Genomic DNA, 26,959 nt, shown 5'->3' on the forward strand with positions numbered 1-26,959 from the left:
GTTGAGTTTACAAGTGGTAAAGTCCAACTCCACCTCCCAAAATAGCAGACTTATCACAGCACAATTTAAAAATCATTAGGCCTTTAATTATTAATTATTATTAATTATTTTCAATAGCATTGTAATAACTCTTCTTCAGTTTATCTCATTGGGTTTTTTCAAGAAAGGAGTAGGGAAGGGAGGCGGGAAGAATATAGAGAGAGAAATGAGGCAGTCTTTAGGGCCAGTCACCAAGCTGGAATTCTTTACCTAAACATGGCTTGTTCAGACAAAGCAGAAAGACATTCCTTTCCACAGGGATCATGAATCCTTAAAAACACAGAGAACTTTTACTGCATCAGTGCACTGATTTCACTTCAGAAATGAGATCCTTGTTTTCCGTAAGAGTAATCAGAGAACATCATTTTCATCATTATCACCCTTAATATTATTGGTCTTTCTAATAGTAATTAATATTAGTTGAACGTTTACCTCAAGAATGCTTAAAATATTCCAGGTGTGAGGCTAAACATTTTGCTGGCTTTATCTCATCTAATCCTCTCAGGCCACCCTATTTATTATTTATTGTCACCTGGTTGATGGGAACATTCGTAGGGTTACGAAACTTGCCCAGGGGCTCCCAGTAAGTGAGAGATCAGGGACTGAAGCCCAGATCTGTCTGAATAAAGATCCTACGCTCAAAGCCTTTGCATCATAATAGCTCAAAAGCAAATTTCCCCCATCCCTATGCCATTTATAGAATAACCAGGACACTGGTTTGGTTAAGAGTTCAGAGATTTTGATGTGCAGTTTGAATTAAGAGGCAGAGAGGTGACAACCCAGTTGATCACCAGGAGTAAATCACCATGACCAGATGATCTTCAGGAGTAAAATAAACGAAACCAACCAACAGACAAAAAACACTATGCAAATGATTTTTTTTTTAGGGTTGTTAGTTCTGGTTCATTGAGTAAACAAATGTTTCTAAGGTGTTAAAAAAGAATATGCTTAAAACAGGTTTATTAAAATTAGCTTATACATTGCAGTATTTCAAAAATGGTTTTACAGAGCAAGTTGGAAAAAAGTTCTCTTTCACTGCTTATTAAAACCCAACATATGACAAATAATTATCCAGTTTGGATCACAGAGCTTCAAAAAAATTTATCATTCTGCACACACCATACAAGAATAATTATACTTGCCGCAGCAGCAAGCAACATTAAGGAGTTCTGTGTTTGTGGAGAATTCTGTTTTGTTAGCTTCTTTTAAATAAACTGAAGAAGGAGAAAAAAGGAAACAGTTACTGAAGTACCTCTGTTGCACTATTTTTTTTTGGTAACTTAAACTTGAGTAAGAATAATAAAAATGGGAGGAAAAAGTCTTTAAAAACATGTTTAGTTAACATTTCTTTTCTAATACAAGCACGGACTGTAATTGTAGATGAAACATTTCTGGATACCCACATTTTGAAATTTCCAATAGCAGAAGCATAATTTATCTCTTGAAAATAATTGCCGATATAGTTTTTGAAGTTACATAATTTATTTAGTTTCCTAATATAGAATTTCAGACTACTTCAAACACCTGACAGGTCCTGAGGGCAAATGAGTTTACAGAAGTGCCAACTAGATGTTATTATAAGATACACATTCCCAGGATGAGTAACATTAGCACACAGGCAAGGATAGACTATTTGCACATTATGTTCCAGCATTAACACTCAGTTGCCAAAGTTGATCACATGGGAACAGGCTCCTTTGCCGAAAAATACTCTGAAGCACAGAGGATCCTTTGAAGAACAGATGCCCAAATACAGCACCTATGTTCATCAACCATAACAAAAAAAAATGTGTAAACCAAGATTTTTACCCAAAAAAACATAGTTATACTTTTTTTTGCTTTTGATTGTCATTATTAAAATATTTGAATTATTTGGGGATCAAAAGAAATGGGCTGATCTTACCATATACTGGGTTCTTCTGTGAATGCTCACCTTGACTTTTATGCTCCAAGACAATGGCATAGGTTAAAAGTCTAATGACAATGATCTCTGGATAACGTAACCTCTTGGATAAGCTTTGTTTTAAATTTAATGCTAGGAAAGATTATAGCCACTGCAACATAAGCTAGTGAGACCACAAGGTCATAGATTTTTGTTCACTGATGAGGTCCCAGAACCTAAGGTACTCAGTCTTAGTAGGTGCTTAATAAATATTTTTGAATTAATGAACGACAGCAATTCCCCAATACATTTGGGTTCTCATAACATAGTATATGCAGAATATAAACTAAATATATATGCAGAATATGATACTAAAATAAAGGTCTCATTAAGGTCATAGCTTGGTCTTAAAAGTGTGGGCATTGAAATATGTCCTAGACTTCCTTCACAGAATTTTGCACAAACCAGGGCCTTTTCAAAAAAGCTAGTTATTTGACCCAGAATGTTTGACTCCACTCTCTACATAACCCTCCTTCACCATGGACAGTAATATAGATTGAGAAATGTAAAAGGGCCAAATAATACACTTTAGGGAAGAAATCAAAAGCCCTTCTCCATCTCAACCTATCGCTTAATAATGTAACATCACTGGAACCAGGAACATCTCACCTGACAGCTCACGTGCCCATATTCTTCACCCAGTCATGCGCGTGAGGGGGACGTTCTGAAACAAGGCATGAAGCCTTGATTCTGTCTCTTTCTTTTATTCCCTTGTAGCAACACTTATTAGTCTCTCTACTGCTAGAGCTTTCCAAGAAATTCCATACAATTTGACAAGGATCCAAGAAATATCTGGCCTTACCTGGGATTTGGGGCAAAGACCTTTATTTCTCAGAGCTAGCCATCAATTCAGATGTAATTTCCTTCAGGGGGCTTCTCCAATTCCTGATAAAGCTGGCTAAATCATCCTCCTCTCCAATCCCCTAATACCTTAAGCCTTTCCCAGAGCACCAAATTGTATTGAAATTATCAATGAGTAGTCGTTTCTCCCACTAAATTATAAATTACCTAAGGGACCATGTCTGATTCTTCCTTATTATTTGTCTTGATGGGTGGCATTGTGCTTAGGATGCAGGAGGTGCCCAATCAGTGCTTGCTGGGCTCTCTGCTCCCAGCCCATGCTCCCCTGCAATTGCTGTCCTGAATGGCTGTATGGTGAAAACGCAACATTGTTCCTAGAAGTGTTCTGATACAACTGAAGGCACACTTTGATAGTACTGTTCCATAAAGGATGTCATTTATGCTTTCAGAGACTGTTATCCACAACCTCAAGATGCACCAGAGTAGTCAGGATCTTGGTTCCAAGTTACACAAATCCAAACAGAACTAGCTTAAGCCAAATGAAGAATGTATTATAAAGATACTAACATGTCTCATGGAGCCTGCACACAGGAAGGGAATAAAGCTAAACTTTAAAAATGCCCACAACAGTAACTCAAACTGCCAGGAAATTTATGTCTCACCTCCATTCTCTCACAAGCTCTCTTTGCTTTTCTGGTCCACATGTAGCAAAACATGACTGCCAATAGCTTCAAAATGCATTTTTATGCCCCACAAGGACTCAAAGAGGAGGAACTTTAGTTCAAGCTCCCAATCCCCCTGGGAAGGGCTCCAATTGGCCAACTTCATTAAGTGCCTACCTTAGACCAACCAAATGCAGCTGAAGATGGTGTTAAAAAATAGGGCCAGGCTGTGGGGCAGACAATCTCCTAGGTGTCTAGCGCACTTCTCAATCCTTCAGATTCTAAGGAAAACATATGGTCAAAATAGACTATTTCAAATGTATTCATGATTTTTGCTATAAAATAAACTTTTTTAAGGCAATAATGTTCAAATTTATTTTGATTAATAATTCAGGGTAACAATAGAAAATTCCTAAGTAAACATACATTTGCTTTGTTTTAAAAATAAATTTATTTTATTACATGATAATACTGGCAGTCTACATAAACAAGGTCACTTAGCATATGCCAAACAATTATAAAATACATTTTGAAAAGATATGAATCTTTGAAGGTCTTTCTTGGTAGTTCAGACCTACCAAATTTCAAGAGACACCCTTAACATTTTTAGAATCAAAACAAAATTCCCAAGCTTGAATTGGCTTGAGAGTTTCCATTGGTCAAGCAACCTCAGTTCAGGAAAGAAGCAGCATTAACAGCATTGATTTTTTGACTTTAACATTCTAATAAGCATTGGCTTCAAGCACTTTTAGTATCAAAGAAGACTGAGAAAGGGAAAGAATGACTCAGAAGGAGGCTTTTGAAAATATAGCATATACAACAGGGTTCAGTTGAATATAATCCTATTTCAAGGATGTTAAGTCAGAAGGAAAAATGGATTTAGAAAATTATCGGTGGTTTGACTTAGCCCGTATTGATATTTGAGCTATTTCTGTGTTACACCTTAATCACAGCCTCAGTCTCACTTAAAACATGATGTGTGATAGACGGCAGTTTTCAGCTTCACCTTTTCTCTGAACTCCCCTTTTCCTTGGTGTATGGCATCTACACTGCCAGGCAAAAGTTACAAAGATTCTGGAAAAGCTGCTTTGCTGACAAGCACAATAGCTAACGTGCCATAATTTGGGGACATCTGTCATCAGTTTTGAAAATGGTCCACTCAGTCAGAGTAGAACTTTCCATATTCTATGGAATTCCAGCTAAATGTGCACTTTGCTTTTTCAGTTTTAAAAGAATCTTTATTCAATGTAATATGGAGTTGAAGAAGCATTTGGCAAGATGATTCCAAGTAATAGATGATTATGGTCATGATTTCATTTCACCAAAATTTACCTGAGAGTAATCACAGGCATTGTTTTTCAGAAGAACAAAAATGAGGATGTGGTCACAGCCAGTCTCTGCCTGGGCTCTGCTGTGCTGTCACTGACCACTTACCAGAGGATAAATAAACTCTTTTAGAGCTGTTACCTCTCCTTTAATGAGCATAGACACTTACCTGGGACTTGAAGACTGTCAGACATTTACTTTCCATCTCTATTCATTACCCTAGCAATGGGGCAAATTTTGCTTAACTAAGGTAAGAATGTATGAAAATCACTGAGAATTTATAAAGGAGCAAAGAAACATAATGAAAGTCAAGACTACAGAAAGCATGTTGGTAATAACAGTAACATATACCCAGGACTCTGAATTCTGAGTTTCTGCAGGAAAATGTCCCAATGTCCCAGAGTCATGGCAAAACAACACTTTAGTGTAAAATATTGGGTTATATTATGAATTGGTTTGCAGAAACGCCAATGAACAAAAATGATGGTTAACAGCATGAATGTTGAACTTGGGTAAATCTTGGTTCCAATTTCAGCTCCACCAAATCCTGACTCTGTAAATCTGGGTTAAATTATTCAACTTCTTAAGGCCTGTTTCTATGCATGAGAAATGAGGATCATAGGTTCTTGAAGGAATTAAAGAAAACAATATATTTCACACTCTTAGCACATAGTGTCATATAAATGGCAGCTTTATTATTAATTCAGTTCTTAAGATCTAAACTCCTTCCTATTTTTTTTGTTTGTTTGACTAATAATCCCTGGTGACAAAACTTAAGTGGAAGTTTATTAAAATTTCCCTTCTTAACTGGGTGCTTTTCCCCAATTACCAAACAATAATAAAATTATTTGTTCTTATTATAAAAACAATAGTAAACAACACAAGTTAACGTTACAAACAAAAAGTAAATACATTATTTAAAATTCATGTTGCTAGCTGTTTTCCTGAGACACATTCTGTCCATTTTCAAATGAATAAGGCATTTTGTAGCTTGCCACCAGAATGGAGGTACCTTCATTAACTGTAGAAAAAAGAGGAGGAAAAGGAGCAAACCATTCAAAAGAAACATACTAGGTAATTAAAAAAAAATCTAGAGCCAGCATTTTTGTTTTCAACTCATTAGTGTCATTTTGGTAATAAGTTAGGAGAACACTACAATTTTTTTGATAAGCCTTTACCCTATTAATCTGCTGGGATGATCTGGGAAAGGAGATTCTTTGTACTGCTGGGAAAGCTATGGAAAGTCACTGCTGTTTCTTGCTTGATGGAGATAAGGAAGCATGTGGCCCTGATCCCTGCTGGCCTCTTCTATGACCTAAAATGAATTAGCCAAGGATGAAATCAACTCTTCAAATGGTGAGCAGAAAGACAGAAATAATGTTTCTCTGCGTGGGAACTCTGATACAAGCAAGTGTGAATGCTACGCCTCCTCTGGACTGCCAGTGCATGTGAGCCAATACGTCTCCTTCATTTTGAACTAGTTTGGTTGGGTTTGATGCTGTTACAGACAAAACAATCTTGTTTGACTGAGCTGGCTGTGCTCGGTCTGCCCTTCCGGAACCTTCCTCTGCCCTGCTCTATGCTCCAGGGGGCTGGCTGACCTTCAGATTGTATCACAAGGGTTACCCTACCCTCTGAGTTCTCATGGGGTTTGGCTAGTGGGAGGCACCTGCTGAAGATCTGAAAGCAAGAGAGAGAAGGTTTGGGGTTATTCTCCCCATTTCCTGCCTGCTTCCTTGTTCAAGTGCTGGCAGTGGCTCTTACCATCCACAGCTACAGCTACAGTAGCTCCTGCCTAAACCCTGCCACCCCCGACCCAGGTGCAGCCAGCCTCTCAACGCCAAAATCACTCTTCCCCAGCCCTTCCATGCATAGGAGGGGCACAGCTGCCTGCCCTCGATAGACTCCAGGAGCTCCCACATTCCTATGGGCTCCCTCCACCCTGCCCTCCCAGCCCCTTCATCAGAATCTCTTTATTGGATCATCCGGGGGGATTTGTGATTCCCACTGTCCCATTTGATAGAACATTTAAAGAGCTCCAAAAAAATGCTTGGCATGTGGTAACTGCTCAATAAATATGGTTATTATTAAAACATTGCTATGTTCTTTCAATGTGAGATATCTAAAATACTTCTTCCTGTGTCCCCAAATGAAAAATATACCAAATATCGCTAATGTTTTATAAAAATATAAAGTCACTACCACAACCATGCAGAACCAGAAAGCACACTGATCTCAGTACATTAGAAAACATATATAAAAGTCCTTTCTCCCATGTGCTATCTCTGCAGTATCATGCAAAAGAAAGATATGAGAGAGTCTTTTATTTGGCTTCAGAGTCTATGAAAAAATCATCATCTTATTTTGAGATGTTTTTAAACACAATCAAATTCCAGTCAATGATTTACTAGATGCAGTTAAGCCCCACTTTACCAGGTAAATGTCCCTGATTAGTTTCCCATCAACCATGTTTATCGAACTTACCGTTAAGCAATACTAGTCTCCTGAATGTCTTCATTTATAGGAGTTGTATCTTTACCCAGAGTTTCCATTTCTTCTTCCTTCTTTCTTCTTTTACGATGTTTCCGAAGAGGACTTGGAAAATAAAGTGTTAGAAATTAGTGTGGGCCTATTAGTTCATAGAATCACAAAATTAATCATCAAGAGGACCTATGATCTTATTTCTAGACTGTTAGAAATGTATGGGTTCCTTTTAAAAAATATATATTTTACTTTCTCTCTTAATCCATCTCTTTCTCTAGGCTGAAATGACAGCTACAATCGCAACAGTGTGGATAGAATTTAGTTGTATCTATATAGAAAGAATAGGGTGCCTGATTGTTGACAATGCATGGGGAGCAGAGGAAGATTTTTTGGGTCAAGCCATGTCACAAACTAGACTGATAAGTATTTAGTACGTAAACAAGAAATAGAACAAAATGGAAACAGACATGAGAAAACCAAAGAGAAGGAGGATAGCTCTGGATGTGCTATATTAAGAAATATGTTAGATATTCTAGACTGCAGTCCAGTTTTCTTAAAGTGTAATACAAAATTCAGTAAAATAGGGCATTTCCCAGCTCTGCCCCAAACTTGGCATTATAAAAATGCCAAGTATTTTTTTTTTGCCATAAAGGTAAAATGTTAAAAATAACTTTTGCTTTTATAGCTAGAAGAAATCCTATGGATTATTTGGTTTAATCCTCTTGTCTTACAGAAAATAAAAGTAAAGATGTTAAAAAATTTGTTCAAGTTCTCAAAAATGTTTAATGCCAGAGCTGGGATGAAAATCAAAGACTCTAGACTCTTGATAGCTATGCTCATGTTTTTCTACCAAGGATGCTGTAAAGAAAGGAATCACATGACACCCTCTTCTAAGGTGTACCACAGCTTCAAAGTGTAACAGTTCAGGAGGCTTCTCAAGACAAGAAGCTAGCATTTTAAGATTCTGAGGGAGTCCTGGTCAGATAAAAAAAATTGACAGGTTTCCAAAACTAACTTAAGAATTGAAACAAGCCATTCTGTCTCAGAGAAGAAAACAAGGTTGTTCTTGATTATTGAGGCTGTGATATATAGTGAAAAGTAAAGACAGGAAAAACAGTGCAATTATCTTTTGGAAATAAAATTCATGTTTTCAGTGTGACAAAGAAAAAAACATTTTGGTTTGCTTGTTTCTATCTTTCAAAGTTACTGTGTCATGGTACAGTTTAATAGTCTTGTTTAGCCCACTAATAAACACACAAAAATTATGACTGACTACAGGACTAAATAATTGACACACAACATTGTATCCTTTTCAGGTATACAGCATAATGATTTGATATTTGTTTATACTGAAAAATGATCACCACAGTAAGTTTATTTATCATCCATCACTACAGTTATAAAATGTTTCCTTTTTGAAATGCGAATTTTTAAGATCTTCTCCATTAGCAACTTTCAAATACACAATACTGTGTTGTTAACTATAGTCACCAGCGTACATTACATCCTCAGGACCCATTTATCTTACAATTAGAAGCTTGTACGTTTGGGTCACCTTCATCCATTTTGCCCACTTCCTTTTTTTTCATTTAAGATATTTATATAAATTTTATTTTAAATTATAATAATTGTGCTCAGTAAAATGAAAAAAAATCAAGTGTCATGTGTTTCATTACTTCAAAGTAAAGGATGGCAAACTGTGAAAAGCAATTTACATCAAAGCCAAAAGGAAAGAGAAAAGGTAGGTAGGAGAGAGAGAAGGAAAGGAAACTGTGAACAAGATAAAAAATTTTCAGATTTACTTTAAAGTAAATTTAAAAATACTTACTGACAGCATGTGCAGACACCAACCACCAAAATGATAAAAATGACCATAACTGCTATCAAACAAATCACCAAAATCTGCCCTCTATCTCCTCTTAAGTAAAACAAGTCAACTCTCTCACATCTTGCCCCAGCGTAGCCTTCCTCACAGCTGTAAAAATAGAACAAGAAGAGGGCAAGAAGGTGAAAAGTGAAAAAATTTTAAGAATCTCTACTATGTCTTTTTCAAAGAAACTAACAGTTTTCATTACCTGGAATTAATAAAGGACACAATTGGTTTAAAAAAATCTTTAAGCTGTACAACCACTGCATTCATGAGAAGTTTGATTCTTCACTTTGCTGAAAACTTGTCATCACTTGAACATCAGTAACAATATGCCTAATATAAATCACTAGGGATGGTAACAGTTTACTAAAATTTTCTTGAAATTTTAGATTCTGAGTTTGAAAGGGAGGGGTGATAAACTCCCTACATAGCACTTCCAAGTGCTTAAATACCTCCATGGCAGGGAATTCAAAAACCCCTAGGAGCCCCCATTTCATCAGAGGGCAATGCAAACAGTTTCAGCATGCACAAGTTCTCTTACTATAAATTATTTTTAAAGTATACAGTTTTATATAGTCAACCACGGAAGACACAGAAAGCTCCATAAATGTTATTCTACAGGATTTCTCCCCTTCCCCAACCCCACTCCCCCCAGCCTCTCTTTATAACTTCCAGCTTTCAGGTCTAGTTCTACCGCTTGTAGGAGTCACAGATTTTTAGGTGATTCTCTTCTATTCACCACCCCCCCAACTGCATCCCCTCAAAACATCATAGGGCTTGTCCTCTCCAGTTCCTTCATCTGATCCTCAAAGGCCCCATTTTCAGATCTGTACACCATCCCCTCCACTGTCCTCTGAATGCTCCCCTCTCTTCTCCGTGACCCTGGTAAAGTGCAGTGACCAGAAATCAACAAGCTGTCCAAGTGACACTGTCACCTCTCTCATTCTCCCAACTCTATCAATATTCAGTCCTGAATTCACCTCAACTTAGTAGATGCCCCCATGTCTGAAGTTACAGATACAGATTCATTGGACCAAGCCAAGACCGTCCAAGCAACACTCAACCAACTTAAGTAGCAGTGATTTACGGACCATCCACAGTATTCTCTGAATTGTGTCAGATGCTTAAAAGACGCATGAAAAGGACATTTTAAAACCAAAATGATACATTGCAATGTCAGGACCTTTACACTAACAAATATGTTCCTTTTTTTCCTCCTTGGGCTCATTCCAAACACAAAGAGATACTGGTCATATACATAATTATTTCAACCTCAGACACGTGAAACTCTGCTTCCTGAAAAGATTTAAAGATTTCTGTGTAACCTCATTTTTTCGTTATTGTTTGTTTGAAGAAAGGATCCATTGCCAGGTTGCTCTGGAGTTTATGTTTGATAAAAGCCAAGGCAGTCAACGCCCACAAAGCCTGTATTTCTCAAGTAAGGAGATCCCTTACTGACAAAACTATAGCCAGCACAATGCTTAAAAAATAAATCTAGCTCAGTCACAAACATCAACTGAAAGGTAAGACTAAATGTAAGCAAAGGACAAAAAACACCTAACGCTGTCTATTGCAAAATGACCTCAGCACATATGGGGGAAAATTGCTTCCTGCAGAATAGCTGGGATCTTCATTTCAAGGTCAAAATAACTGGAAGAGAGCTTAGAAATATCTTGAATATCAAAAATCTCTTGTATATAGGATTAGACCTGGGGGGAATATCACTTTTAATTGCATGTGTGGGAGGGAGATTTTTAAGGTTTTTTTAAAGGTTATAATTAAAATCTTACAAATATAGTCTCTGCCAATTAGCTGAAATTTTTTTAACAAATTTACTAAAAACAGCATTTTTAAACAATAACTTTGCCCATAAAAGACATAGCAATTACTTGCTGCTCTTTTAGAATGTTTTTCTAATGATAAGCTCAGGGTTCAGTTGCTCAACCATGCTTTAAATGAGTTTCTCAGTGAGCAGTCCTTCCTGTAAGTTATAACCCAGTGAAGCCACGTACAAGGTCAGATTCTTATATAGCCAGTTATAATGGCTCTCACATTATTTCACTGCTCATCAAACTAATCATATATTAGCCAATGGCCATTTCAATGGGAGAGGAAGAGGCAAAAGGTGAAAGATGCTAGTAAATTTTTATTAAATGCTGAGTAAATGAATGAGTTTCTATCTAGTAAACATCTTATAATCAAATCTTATAAATTAAAATTAAAAATTATAATTAAATTAATTTTATGTTACAAATTAACATTATAAGTTAGAATTAAAAATAACGTTTAAAGATGCTATGATAAATAAATAAATAAATAAATAAATAAATAAATAAAATGTATTATTATAAAGTCACTATGATTTTAAAAAAAAGATGCTATGACCCTTGAGGACTGTTCAAAATCAGGATTTGGGGGGGGGTTATTCTGAAATAATCAGACAATGTTCTAAGAGATTATGAATAGTAACTCAATTGATCCTTATAACAATCTTTGAAGTAGTTGCTGTTATTAACCCCATTTTGCAGGTGGAGAAACTGAGGTGTAGAGAGAGTAAGTGAGTGGGGCTACAATTCAAGGCAGGAAGTCTGGCTCCCAAGGTCATGTGTCCAACCACATGTCACACTGCCTACACAAACTGTGCCACATAAATAAATAAAAGTTATGTATCTGAAAACAGATCAAACAGTTCCAAAAAAAATACTAAGAAGACCAAGAGGGGATTTCAGTTATTTGAAACACACTTTGGTTTTTTATGTAAGGACAGAAGTATACAAACCACTATGATCCCAAGCAGGAGGAGATATTTCTGGTTTCCTAAGACAGCATAATCACCAATGGCAAGGCAGTTTTGCGTGAATCAGGGCTACACCAAGTCACCTATAAAGTCAGGTCCAGGTGGAATATCTCCCATTCATTTCAATGGTACAATTTACCAAACATTGACTCTACACTGGGTACCACAATAAGTATTTTTGCTTGATGTATTATTTTGCTTAATTTTCAGCACTTGAAAGGAACACTTCTGTGGATGATAAAACACTTAGGAAGGGTGGCTGACCCATTGTTAATGCTGCTTATAACTGGTGGAAACAAAATCTTAACTTAGGTCTATCTGACTCCAGAGTCTATGTCCTGACTCCTATCCTCTTCCTCCTCCCCTCGATTTTGTATCACTCCCCCACTGAGAAGGTGTTCCTGGTTCAGACGAAGGCCTTGGTTTCGACATTTTGCACAACACTCGGGTAACCGTGATTGAGGGACTTGCTTACTTATTCATCAGACATTTCCTAAGCACCTCACAAATCCTAGACACTGTGCTTGGCACTGAATATGAAATGAATAACGCCCTCTAGGAGTTCACAGCTGCAGAGGGGACTTTCAAAGAAACCAACAGTTATGCTTCAGGACAAAAGAGCTTTCACAGAAGTGTGACTGGATCACAGAGGAAGGACATCTAACTCATGTCAATGCGGGGGTCCAGGAGGAGCTGATATTTGAGTTGAATCTTAAAGCATCAGTAAGAATAAACTTTCCAGGCTATGAGAAGAGCTTGTCCAATAAACCTTGCAAAGGAGTGTAGGATTTCAGACCATTTGGGAATATGATGAGAGATACGGCTAGAAAGGTAAGCCAGGATCAGAGGAGCTACAGAAGAAACGAGTTTTAACCTCTGACTGAGGGGCCAGACTGCGTATTGATCTAAGGCAGGTCAATCTCATGCTGTGGTTTCATTCTAGAAGGCAGCAGTGTTCAAGAGCAGTCAATCACAGACAGAAGGACCAGTCAGAAAAATGTACTGGTTAAAGGGGATTATTAATCTTTTTAAAGTTCATTATACTCTCCCAAGCCAGTTAGCAATTAAATGAAAGTTTTTTAAAATTAGCTCTATCTTTCCCAAGCACATCTTTCTTATTTTCTTACATAGCAATTCTTATTCTCCTCTATTATCTCTGTATATTTATTTTCTAATTAAATTTAATTATAATTAAACTTTGAAGCAGTCCATTCCTCTTCAATGTTCCACTGCATCAGGGCTTGGAATCACTGTTCTGAGATACTTGTTTAAAAAAAAAAAAGGGAATGTCGGGCAAGCACAGAGAAGAACATAAACATTCTATAAACCTTAGATCAAAATTGTGCTTAAAAACCACCTTGCTCCCTATGAGGTAGTCTCAGACAGCACTTTAGAGGAACATGTTTTTAGAAGAGAATAAATATTGAAGATATGCAAAACATTTCTTTGTGCCTGAGTAAAATTAAACTTGGACTCAATCTGCTAAGAGTTGGAAAGAGAACTTTTCTCCCAGTTCCCTGCTATACTCAACAGGCTTCGTGAATCTCTGTAAATAGGACTGATTTCTAGCCACTTAATTGTCCCCTGCAAAAGTAGCTATTAATTTGGCAGAAATGCCTTCATATTTACGTTCACTGTGAACCACCTAACACATGCCAGAAGAATGTGTTTCCATTGGCACCACCTGGGAGATTATTTGAGCTGAAAAGCATCCTTAATGCTGGACAGAAACAGTTTTGCTTGCGCAAGGCAGCAGAGGACACGGTCCCGCCTGGCAGGGGATCGCACGCTCAAATTTCAGCAGGAAAGTGTGCGTCAGTTTCTCCATAAGTAGCTGCGAGCCCCTAAGCAAGTGGCCGGGTGGCAGGACCAGGGGGAACTGCGTCCCCACAGATGGCGCGGTTAGCTCAGACTTTCCAGTGCTGTCTAGCCCCAAGCCGGCACCAGCCTGCACCTTTGCTGGTCAGCTCCTCGTGCTCCACTTACATGCAGGAGGGCGTTTGCTCGGCCACCACGAAGCGACATCTCCCTTTGATGCAGTAGTGCTTGTATTGCCTGGGGCACCGAGAGAAGTGGCCTCTTCTCTTTGGTTGTGTGGTGGTAGCTGAAGAATGAGAAAAGGTTCAATAAATCAACTCACTTTAAATACACATTTGGGAGGAGAATCATATTCCTACCTGTGCTGACACTTTTTCTGTAGACCAGATGCCAATCTCTCGTCTTCTCTCCGCACTGGAATATGTCTGAGTTTTGTGACCAGAAACTAACTCTAGAATGGGAACAGGTAATGGGAATTGTGATGGGAACATTTCATATTTTAATTAAGACTTGTGCCCAAACTACCTCTCAGAAACATTGGTATTGTTAAAAGGGTAAAGCGTCGTTGTGACAAGAGAGAAGGCTCTTCTTTGCATGAAGACTGAGCCATAGGACTGACGGCACTGAAAAGTGAGACGGTTTTTTCTTTTCTTTTCTTTTCTTTCCTTTTCTTTTTTAAATTTAAACACCTAGCACTTACTGAGTGCCTGATGCCAGTCTATATGCTTTACAAAGAGAATCTTCCCTCGGTATTCACAGGGACTGGTTCCAGGACCCCATGTGATACCCAAATACACAGATGCTCAAGTCCCTTATGTAAAATGGTGTTCACCGTCGACCCCCTATACTCCCTGGTTTGGTTCTGTGGTTGGTTGAATCTGCAGATGCACAGATTCGGAGGGAAGACTGTATTAACTCATTTAATACTCATAACAGCCTTGTGAGGGAAGAATCCTTCTAATTCCTACTTATGGATGAGCAAAGCACAGCACACAGAGGCTAAGTCACCTTCCCAGATCATGCAGTTAGCGCAGGACTAGGGCAGAATGGGGACTCAAACCCAGGCGGTCTTGCCCCAGAGTCCAAGCTTTTGACTGCTCCGCTCTGGCACTCTGTAAAGCAGGTAGCTGTCATCTGCTCTCAGCCTAAGGCACCCGGAAGTTGTGCTTGTCTGAATGGGAGGTTCTCCCTCTCATCTGACCTCTGGAGGGTTTCTCTTGCCCTGAAAGAAGAAAACACTGGGAGCTTCATAAATGGGATTTCAATCCTATCCTGACTTTCTTGTCTTACCTTTTAGAGTCTTGATTGCCTACTTTTTCATCGTGGGGGAGGGGAGCAGTAATATGTAACAATTTCTCCATCACTTACCTGTAGAAAGTTTCAATAAATAAGGATTGTCAAGAGAAACAATATAGAAATGCTAACAAGCTACTCCGTGTTGACTCACGACAGACAGGTGCCCACGCACAGAGAAAACAGCTGACTAGCCAGCTGCAGCCCAGGGTTGGACTTTCCACAGCCATGGACACTGTGGAACTAGAAAGACCATGGTGGTCACTTCAGAAGGGCATTTCATACTAGGTTTGATATGGCACCCCAGTGACATTAAACAATCATTTTATTAACAGCAATGACTACTAAACAACTTAATTAATATTATGACATGAGTATATATGATTGTCCAGGGCCACCAGTAAGAGGAATCGCAAAGAAATCTGAGTGATCTATACACAGCAGATTCCTGTGATGCCAGGTCATAGGGTTTCAGAGGGGGTCAGAGTGTTGCAGAGGAGCTGGCTGACCTGGTTTTGATAGCTGACTTGATAACCAGCGATGCTGACTCCTTGTATGTGCCAGATATTTGTTCCCATGCATGCCAATCAACGGGACTCATTGAAATTTCTCCCAGGAAAAACTGCAACATGACTCAGAGGCAAAGATCTGTGTACTTTGGCAAAAAAAATCGATCAGTCAAATTCCACTGGTCAAGTACTTCCTCTTTCCAGAGCTCTGTAGTAGGCACTGGAAAACATCAAAGAGATAAGGGATAGCCTATCTAACTCTCTACATTGGTATTTACAACGGAGCAAATTAAAGTCAATAATAAGCGACCAACTAGTAAAAACAGCCATAGAAACCACACAAACAGTTGTGAGACACTGGAAACGAAATGGTGGGGAAAACAGTGGATTAGGAAAAGGAAATTAGTGTTTCATTTTCAGCTCTGCCTTTAACCGGCCCTCTGGGTCCAGACAAGCTAATTAAGCTGTCTGAGCCTCAGTTTCATCATCTGGAAATTGAAGATGATAACATCTACCTTACAAGGTGGTTGAGAGGCTCAAGTCAAAAATACATGTGGAAATTCCTAGCAAAGTGCCTGGGACAATAATGAGAATCTTGAAAATCCTGGCAATTCTAGAGAAATGGTATATGCAAAAACTAAACTGTGAAGCATTTTATCAGTGTCTTAGGTAAGAAAGTGCAGAATGGATTAAAGTAGGAAGATGTCAAGGAGGGGAGGAGGAATCCAAGGCACACCTGAGCCACACAGACACACAGGATATGAGCCAGGGACAGGGGAATGAAGGGCGAGGAGATGAATTTAAGAAGCAGTACTGACAGATCTGCTGTGCTCCAGAAAAGTCTTTTCTACTTTGCAAAGTACACCTGACTTTAAATATAAGCCACATGGCTCTGTATCTTGTACTTTACTAATTTCTCTGGCTGCCGTGCCCCTTTAAATGTAGCCAGTCTTTTAATAAACACCACACAGAGCATGACACCAAGAAGTGCCTTAACCAGCAGCTGCTGGATGCAGTGATTTGATCAGCCTCGGTTCATCCAAGCAACACAAATCCATGCCAGGGAAATGGTTGCCAGGCCCTGTTTTGATTGCTCACAGAACTCTCTCCTTTGCCAAATAAGCATGCCTTTAAATATTCCCAGCGTTATTTGGATTTAAAAACCCTTCCATGCCACCAAGCAGAAAATGACCTGTGATTTCTCTATGGAAATTTAAAACCTGGAAGAAAAATGAATCACACATCCTGCACACCACCCCCCAAACCAGATGGGATCCTCTCTTCCTCTCTCATGGAAATGAGAAGGCTTATCAGCATTCCCCCTTTCAAAATGCACCTAAAATTCCAGTTGCTTTCATTTAATATTCATCAAGATCACTTTATCTGAAAATTGAACAACTGTGAAATCTAACATTTTCTGCCTATCAAGAGACCCGATGACACAGGGGACGGGATGGCAAAATCTACCCTTCCATCCCAGAGATGTTTATCAAGAAAAGGGAAAAGTTAATCCTATGGCAAAAGAATGATTAGTCCGCCGTATTGTGTTTTTCTGTTAAGAAGTGAACTGCATGGTCTTAAAAATGTGAGAGCTGTGAAGATTCCCCTGATCCTGGGGGTGGTGAAACTTAATTGATCTTTTTCCCTCCCACCTTACTCTTTTCCAGCCCACATTCCCAAAATCAAAACAATGTATGGGACAGAGTAAGACTGTCTCATAAAACTGCACAGGCAAACTACATGCACTAGTGGGCCAGATCACAACACCATCTCGTAAGTGGATGGGCACTACGATTAACATCTCAGAAACCCTTCATGAGATGCTGCATTTCAAAGATGCTAAAGCCAATAAAATAAGAAATCACAAGGGCTACTGCAGGTCACTGATGTTGAAGTTTGTTTCTAAGAGTTGGTGAAAGGGATCAGAAGCAAGAACATCTTCCTTTGATAGCATGGGCAGATAGACAAGAAGTGGTCACCTTCCTTAGGTCACATAGATAGGTGAAATGTGATGGATTCTTCTGCACCAAACTGAAGTGGAGGAACATAGCAAACACCTAAATGACTTGTTTTAAATATGGAATTTTCCTTAATTTGATGCAGGCTTTGATTAAACAGTGTGATTTCTTAGTCTTTTTGTGCATGATTCTTATTCACAAGCCATGTGATTAAAAGCCTTCACCATTGATATACTAGGTTTATTTTTCATAAAAGCTTCCTTCACTTACTAGAATAATGTTCATTAAAATCTATGTAGTAATTTTGTAAATGATATTAATATCAGGAACTCTTCTGAAATCCATTCTAAGGGTAATATACAATTATTATTACAATACTTTTTTTTGGTAAATCTCATTACAATGTTTATAATCTCTTGTATTTCTAAAATTTAGTTAGCTACATAGTTAGATCTCTGTGTAAGAGATTAAAAAGGGATACCAAATTTTTAGCTATAAGTCTCACAAGTGTTAACAGAGAGAAAAAGGAAAACAAATATTTATAAATTTATCTTCCCAAACAGATATCTGATCTAAAAAGGGGGGGGGGGTAGTAACACAGAAGAGTTAAATGGTAGCAGCAAAGTTTGGAGAAAAGTTTCCTCTTAGTCTATGAAGTAGAGCCTAAGTGTCTAATATTCTAGTTCTTGGCTTCCAGGCATCTTCCCAAAGAGGAGTTTCTTCTTACAACCTTCTTAAGCCAAGAGGGGAGGAAGAAAGTTTCATATTTTTTAACTTAATTTTCCTTCTTATCTTGCCAACTAGCTCCTTGAGACAGGGGAATGTAAATTCATGATGTCCTTGAAAAAGTGCAAAATTGGATGATGTATTGTAATTGAGGATTTCCATTTGTCTTACATTCAATGCCATTTCCTATAAAAATGTGAATGGGTCTGTCTCTCCAGGAAAAGAAAAATAAGTCTCACAGACACACTTGTTACCCTCCCGGGCTACTAGGAAACACTTACACAGGGCACCAGTCAGGCCTGATCAGTAGGTCTTTTCGCCAGAAGGACTGTGCCAACCATTTCTGAGCTTACAGGAGTGGACCTTCACTTAGGGCTGCACTTTTCCTTCTAGCTCTTTAAAGAAAGGAAAAAAGGGTTAAGGTTTGAGTGTATTTCCTGTATTTAAAATTATTCAAGGCTAGGAGACAAAGACGAACGGACAGGAAAAAAACTATTTTATTTTGTTTTTCGAGAATGCATGTGATGCCTCCTTTGTTCATTCTCCCTTGCTGGTTCCACCTCAACTCCCCAAACCTCTAAATTTTGCAGTGCAGTGAGGCTCAATGTTTTCTTATCTCTTCTCCTCTCCCTGCCTCCTCGCTCAGTGTTTCCTGGCCTCAAACACCTTACTGGTTACAATGCTCAACTTTGCTTCTATCCCAAATTTCTTCCCTCAATGCCAGCTGTTCCTAACATCTAACTGGCATTTCAACCTAACTTCCAAAATGGAGCAAGAGATCTTCCCCCTCGAATGGGATATTTCCTCATCTCAGTAAATGGCATCTACCTCTCTTTTCCCATTGCTTCTCTGACCTCACCTTTAACTATTTTGTTCATTGTTGCATCCTTGGCACACGGAACAGGACCTCCTGTGTATTATGTGCTCATAAGTACTGGCAGAATGAATCAGTGTCTCAAGATAGAAAATAGAAAAGTAAAAACAGAATGCTTAAAGATTGGGCTATCTGAAAACAAAATCCTAAAGTCATTTAGAAACAGGAAGGATTCCTAAAGATCATCTAATGCACTTCTTTATTTTACAGGTTGCAAGCTAAGTCTCTGAAAACTTAAGTGACTTGCTCAAGGTCACACAGTCACTCAACAGAAACAATCTGCTCCCACTTCACACTAATTCCTCTTTCTAGAAGCTACTGTCCTTATTTGGACTTTTAAGCAATTATTTTTCAGAATTTCCCCCATTTATACGGCATTCTCATCTCCCAACATATTCTAAGACTTTAGCATGGAAATTAACAACACACATTCTAGAGCCAGGTCTCTCCAAATTCATGTCAGGCTACTCCACTTACCTGTGACCTTAAACAAACTAAAAATCTTCTGCACAGGAAAGAAACAATTAAGAGACTGAAAAGGCAACCTATAGCCTCTATGGAAAATAGTATGGTGTTTATTCCACAAATTTTAAATGGGGCAATCATATCATCCAGCAACATGGCTTCTGGGTATATATCCAAAAGAACTGAAATCAGGGTCTCAAAGAGAAAGTTGCACTCCCGTGTTTATTGTAGCATAATTCACAACAGCCATGTTGTGGAAACAAGCTAAATATTCACTAAGAGATGAACAGATAAAGAAAATGTGGTATATACAGATAATGAATATTACACAGTCTTAAAAAAAGAAAATCTCACAATATGTAGCCACATGGATAAATCTGGAGGACATTATGCTAAGTGAAATAAGCCAGTCACAGAAGGCAAAACAATACATGACTTCACTTACATGAGTTACCTAAATAGCCAGATGCACAGAAGCAGAGAGTAGAGTGGTGGCTACCAGGGACTATTGGGGAGAGGAAAAAAGGATCTGTTGTTCAATGGCTATAAATTTTAGTTATATAAGATGAATCATTTCCAGAGATCTGTTGTGAAACCTCAGATGCCTATAGTTAAGAATGCTGTATTCTACACTTAAATTTTTGTTAAAAGGTAGGTTCCATGTCAAATGTTCTTACTACAATAAAAACATTACAAAATACATTTAGGATAATGAGGAAGAAGACTTTTTAACACTGTCCACGTCAGATTATGGAATGATCTCCCAAAGGAAATGTGAAAATGCCATTGTTTAAGACATTTGAAACCAGACTGAAGAAAAGCACACAGACACATAAAGTTGGCTTTGTCCTTCTGACTACAGGGGTAACAAGACCCATACAAGCAAGACCTCAGACAGCGATGGATACCACAGGCTATGGGTGCTCCCCAGACCACCCACAAGTGTGAGGGAGGATAGAGTAAAACTGGGCTGGAGCTGGTGACTCACATCAGGACAACTTGATCAGCGTGTTCCTGGCTCAGTTACAATGTCCCCAAGGTGCTAGGAAAAGAGCACTTAACCCCAAGTCACCACACTCCCAGCTCAGATAGGCTTCCAGGGAACACAGGAGGCTCTTCTCCACTCTGTCCTACTTTTGGAATTGTCCTGTGTTGTGTTTTGTTTTAAAACAAGAAACAACTCCTGTAGGAGACCAGAGCACACAATCTATAAAGGACAGGCAGAACCTTAGACCAGGAATCAACAAACTATGGTACAATAGCCAAATCTGGCTCACAGTCTGTTCCTCTAAGTAAAGTTTTATTGGAAGATATCCAAGGCCATTCATCTGCATAGCGCCTATGGTTGCTTTCATAGCACAATCACAGAGGTGAGTAGTTGCAAGAAAGGCCACATGGCCCACAGAATCTAAATTCTTATTGTCTGACTCTTTACTAAGGCTGGCTCTGCTTCAGATTAATGACTTTGAGAATACTTTTTCAAGAAACTCTAAGGTAAAACATATTTTAAAAATTGTTGCCTTCTTCCCTTCTTTTAACTTATAAAATAGCAAAAAAAAAAAGTTTTAATTTGAATAGAATATGCCAACTTTTCTATGGATCCAGCCCAGAGATCTCCTGCTAAGAGGTGGAGCACACATCTGTGATGCCCAATATAGTATAATGACAAAGACTGGAAGCACTAAAATCAAAAAGACCTGAAAGGGAATCCCAGATTTGCTATATACCACTGTGTGGCCTTTGGCAAGTTATGTTTCCTTTCTAGGCTTCATCTTGAAATAGAGTAAAAAAATATCCAGCTCATAGGGTTCCTGCAAGGAGAGAATGAATTACTGTATGTAAAACACTTAGCCCAGTGCCTGGTACATTAGCATGTGCTCAAAACACTGCTTAGTTTTATGATTGCTACATTGTCAACAACTTAAAATTTAGGGAGATCTGGTTACAAGGACGGGGAAGGATGTGGGAAGGGATAAATTGGGAGTTTGAGAGGTGCAGGTACTATATATAAAATAGATAAATAACAAGTGGATACTGTATAGCATAGGGAATTATATTCATATATCTTGTATATATAAATATACAAGATATATTCAGATATCTTGTAGTAACCTATAATGAAAAAGAATATGTATGTGTATGTATGACTGAAACATTATGCTGTGCGCCAGAAACTGACACAACATTGTAAACTGACTATAGTTCAACTAAAAAGGTAAATAATAAATAACTCTGAAATTCAAAAAATAGAATAGGGAGATCACTGTTCTGAGACTGAATATAAAGCTGACAAAATACAAACAAATCACTTGTTGAGTGTTACCTGGGCAGTTTTCCCCGAGATCTCCACAGAGAAGGCCATCTTCTCCAGGACTCCTGGTTGAATTCCCATCTGCAATGACGTAGTGGAGGATCACTAGACCTTCAAATTCAAACAGAACCAAAACAAACATGAAAACATGCTCGATGTGAAAGACGCCATCAAAGTCATGACGATTTATGAAAATAACAAGCCTGTGTCTCCCATTTCCAAGTCATTATCCTGCAGTGGGGTGGCAGGGGAGGGGGCGTCCACAGGTTAGCCTGTCTCATATTTTAAGCTCAGGACTCAAGACAGAATTCTCAAGCCAGCATCATTTATATCTGACAAGGCCTGGCTCCTTAAGTAAGGAGAACTGACCATAGCATGTGGTGCAGCATTATCCTACAAGCAGAAAAATAGAGGAAGCTCTCAGCCACTTGATGAATACACAGAATTTCCAGGGAGAAGGGATGGTGAGCCCCGTGTGGCAATGTATTTTCTTCATTCCACACAGACCCAGTATTTCTCAGGTATTAGTTATTGAGTGTGCTTCCTTATGGTGAGATGAAACCAGATACTCAGTTCATAGGGATTATTTAAAAATTTCACATTTCTCCAGCTAAGTATCTCTGTCTCTGAGGAGGACAGGCCTCATGGAAATGTATGAGGGAGAGAGGAACTCGTGTTGTGGCTAGAACAGCTCAGAATACAAAGTATAGTCCCTGAGTGGGTCCTGATTCAAACAAACCAACAGTAAAAATCACTTAGAGATAACCAGGGAAATCTGACATGGCCTGGACATTAGATAATATTAAGGACTTGTAGATAGTTTCAGGTGAGATAATGATATTGTGGTTTATATTTAAAAAAAACAGAGTCCACGTCTCTTACTTATTAATGAAATTAATGTATCTGAGACTTGCGTTAAAATAATCCAACGAGGGAAGAGGCGTGCGAGGTAGTGAGGGAAAGGGATAGATGAAACAAGATTGGCCGTATATTGATGACTGTTAAAGCTGGTTCACTCTGCTGTTCTCTCTACTTTTATATATATGTTTTTAAGTTTCTATCATAAGAAGGTGGAGAGGAGAAAGGAGGGGAGGGCAGAGGAGAGGAGATAAGATGGCTCGGCAATTAGCTGGTCCTGAGTTCGTCACCCGTTTTTGCCACCTTACAGCCATGAACCTTGGACAAGTTCATAATTTCTCAGTTTCCTCATTGGCAAAATAGAGATAATTATTATGTTTTCTACAGAGCACTGTTGTGAGGATTCAATTAGGTAAGTATGTAAAGCACTTAATACAATGCTGACATGTAATCAATACTCAATTCAATTACTCATCATTATGTAACTGGTAGGAATAGAATAACTTGTCCACTGGTTGTATTGACATTTATACGTCTAGCCAAGGTCTCTAAACTACGCATGTCCTCCAACACAACTCAGTTCAACAAACATCCACGAGCACCCAGAAATACACAGGTGGATAGGACATGCTCTACTCTCACACTGCTCCAAAGCTACTAAGGCAGGTAATCAGCCAACCGAGTAACCGAAACACAAAGTGCTAGTATTGAACCAGAGAACAACAGTCTAGAAAGTTCAAAGGCCAAGAATTTTCAAAAAGATTCTTTTCTATCCATTGAATTGGAAAATAATAATAAAAAGAGAGGGATGGTAACTAGCAATGGAAACAGTGAAGAGAAATGGAAATTCATGTCCATCAGTGATGGGTAAATTAGGACTACTTTTCTAGAGGACAATGTGTGCTAAAAGCTCAAAAGTTGAACAAATACTTAAATCCAGTAATTTCATTTCTAGCAATTTGTCCTAAAGAAATACTTCAAGATACATAAAAAGACTTAGCTACAAATTTCTCTATAAGACATAGGCTATAAAAAATTAGAATTTACCTAAATATCTAACAATAGAGAACTGATTAAATATATGGAAATACTTCCATGCAATAAAATGTTATTCAGCCACAAAAAAATGATTTTCAAACATTTCAAAATATTCTTCAGTAAGACAAGCACTATGGGATAGTAGTGTAGTGGGGTCTGTGAGAGTGTTTGTCTGCATGTGTTTCTGTTTAAGTATAAAATTATCCATATAGATAAATAGTCAAAAAAAGTGGGTAAGTAAGTAGATAGACAGTTGCTCACAATGGTTAGAAAGAGATTTTTTTCCTTAATTTTCCTTATATGTATTTTCTAATTTTTCTACTTGAATATTTTGTTTGTTACAACAAGAAAAAGAGAGTAACTCAATTTTTAAAAGAGTGCAATTTGGCCACTATATTTCTAGATTTTTCATATCTTTTCTCTCAATACCTGGCTCCCTCCTTTCACACTTAGAATACATCAGAAATAATCATTTAGGACTTCTCAAGCCCAGAAATTGTATATCACTCATCTCTGTAATCCTGGTACCCAACATAGAACACAATGATATTCAACAAATGTTTAAAGAATGACTAATCTTAGATCAATCTATAAAAAAATGAACAAAACAAACATCAAGATCAAAGATCCCAATATCAATTTCCAGTTGAAATTTTTAATCAATTTCTTTTTTTATTATAAAGCAAGTTTAACTCATTTTCAAAATCTCATACATGGGTTTTCTTCATGGGCATAATCAGGAGGCCTTAATTCTGGAGTTTCTCTCGCCTAATGGTGGAAACTGAAAAAAAAACAAACTTCTAACTCTCCTAGAGATTCAATATCTGCAAACTGAGGGTGACAGCATCTCCTTCTCAGGGTTGTGTAAAAATTGAATTAAATAATATAAGAAAAGGCACACAAATTGCTTAGCACATAGATACAATTTTTCATCTTCTTATTTTCCATCCCACTGTCACTTATAATTTAACACATCATTCTTTATTTCTACCCAACAGAGGAAATCTTGATTCCACTGAAACCTTCCCTGGGCCTTGGAACATTCTGGCAGGCTGTGCCCAGGCCCTCGTCTTCTAAGACTCACTCCACATGCTGGCATCAGCTGGCAAAGGGATTCCACTGGGGTGAGCCCCTGGGGAGGACCCCTCAGAGTAGAGACATCCTCAGGCAGACCAGACATCAAGTTCAAGGCTCTGGGAGAGTGTTCACTCAATAACCTTCATCGGCTGGTGGTCATGAACCAAATGAACCCTGAAGAACCATTGTTTTGGTCTGCATAGTTTTTAAAATTTGAATCATGACAGTTTGTATAGAACCTGGATTTTTCTGCTTGTATTAAAAAAGCAGAAGGTCTGGTGACACAGATCTGAAACACTTTCATGGCAACAACTGGCTGGAGCCTACTAGCAGGTCACCCCCTTTAATGCCACAGATCCCATCAGGCATGCCACACCATTTATTTTAAATGCCTAGACCCTGACAGGCATTGCAGTGTTTGATCTGTATGGAGCAACCCAGAAATCTGAGAAACGTTCACAAGACCATCTACTCAATATTGAAGGCTGCTTCAGAGAGAAAGGACATTCCTGTTCCATCCATAATTCAACAGATATGTATTAGACACTCTGTGTTTGGCACTGATGCAGGACACTGAAGGTTCAAAGATAAGAGAGGTAATCACTAACCTCAAGAAGCTCACATTCTGACAAGGCAGGCAGACGCAGAAATGTATACGACATAGCATGGTGAGTACATCAGAGGTAGCACGGGAATAATGTAGGGTGCAGAACCAACTCTGCCTAGCAGCAAAGACTCACAGAAAAGGTGAGGACTATGGTTAGTTTTTAATGAGGAATAAATGAATTTTAAAACTTCAATTAACAACTTTTAGAAAACAAAAACTGTAAGCAAGACAACATAATTATAGTATACCATTTGTTTCAGCAGTGAACAATATGTGCTCATAATAATGTAAATACTGATAGTTTAACAAAAATGTGTCATAAAATCAGGACCAGTAATTAGCTCACACGGACCATGTGGTTGTGGTTAATCATCATCTGTGCTCTGCTGGTTCCTAAGTGTTTTGAGTATCACCCCTATAGTGACTCTATTGAAATTAGAAGAAAAAGTCAATAGGTAAATTCTAAACTTGACAAATCAAGGAACAGCATTACAAGCAAACTGTTTAGCCATATGGAGGTGAATACAAAAGGTGAATACCATCACATTGAGTATTTGGAGGTCAGGCCTTTGATAGGTGATTAGGTCATGAGGATGAAGCCCTCACGTATGGACCAGGGCTCTTGTAAAAGAGACCCAGAAGCAAAGAGCTCCTCTATCCCTTCTGCCATGTGAGGACACAGCAGAAAGATGCTGCCTATGAACCAGAAAGCAGCCTCTCACCAGACATTGAATCTGCTAGAGCCTTCATCGTGAAATTATCAGCCTCCAGAACTATGAAAAATACATGTTTGCTGTTTACAAGCCCGAGCCTCCTAGTCTATGTTATTTGATTATAGAAGCCCAAACTGCCTAAGGCATGGAGAGAAATCTAGTTTTAGACACACTTCTTTGAAGGTGACTATGGCTCATTTAGCGATAGTAAATGGATATTAGATCTAGAACTCTGGTGTCAAGTCCAAGCTACAAGTTCTATATTTGGGAATCATGAAAAACAAACAGGTATTTAATACCATGGATGTGGGTCTGTTGGAAAGAGCCATATAAAAAGAGAAAGCTGATTAAGGATGGAATCGTGAAAAAAAATTATAATAGAGGGGCAGAGATGTTCAAGGGACAAAGAAGGAAGAGCTACAGAACTAAGAAGACATTTTTTTCTTGAAGAACTTGATCGACTGTATAAAAATTGATACAGAATTGATGGAGAATTAAAGATAAGAACTGAAGTATATGCATTGGATTTGACAACAAAAACACTAACAATATCTAGCTAGAAAAATAGCAATAGCATGAAAAATGTGCAAATAATTGTAGATTATTATTCAAAGATGTTGAACTAAGAAAGAGAGATGCAAGATTAGTCAATATGTACAGAAAAAAAGAGGATTGTTTTGTTCTTGTTTTTTTTTAATATGAAAGATAATTGACAGGAAGATGCCAAAGGTACGAGAGAGGTAAAGGATGGATTAACAACAGAAGCGGAAGAGGCTAGAAAGTTAAACCCA

At 38.2% G+C, this 26,959-nt stretch overlaps 1 protein-coding gene across 4 annotated transcripts in view; it reads right to left on the minus strand.

The window, feature by feature from the left end:
- Positions 1–1,018: 1,018 nt before the first annotated feature.
- BTC (betacellulin) overlaps positions 1,019–26,959 on the minus strand; it is a 37,704-nt gene continuing 11,763 nt past the window's right edge. Inside the window, exons 2-7 of one of the 4 annotated variants that reach the window (XR_012060656.1) lie at positions 21,888–21,986; positions 13,908–14,025; positions 9,083–9,229; positions 7,255–7,365; positions 3,622–3,725; positions 1,019–1,798 (exon numbers count right to left, since the gene is read on the minus strand). Coding sequence is in view for 3 of the 4 variants with exons in the window: in XM_031689250.2 (XP_031545110.1) it covers positions 7,257–7,365; positions 9,083–9,229; positions 13,908–14,025; positions 21,888–21,986 (473 nt within the window). In the remaining variant the exon portion in view is untranslated. Of the gene's footprint in view, positions 1,799–3,296; positions 3,726–3,751; positions 5,792–7,254; positions 7,366–9,082; positions 9,230–13,907; positions 14,026–15,541; positions 15,688–21,887; positions 21,987–26,959 lie in introns of those variants that run through there. The other 3 variants (XM_072941427.1, XM_031689250.2, XM_006212536.4) reach the window with 3 other exon arrangements.

The sequence above is a fragment of the Vicugna pacos genome, chromosome 2, assembly GCF_048564905.1.
Source record: "Vicugna pacos chromosome 2, VicPac4, whole genome shotgun sequence".
Taxonomy (NCBI): Eukaryota; Metazoa; Chordata; class Mammalia; order Artiodactyla; family Camelidae; genus Vicugna; species Vicugna pacos.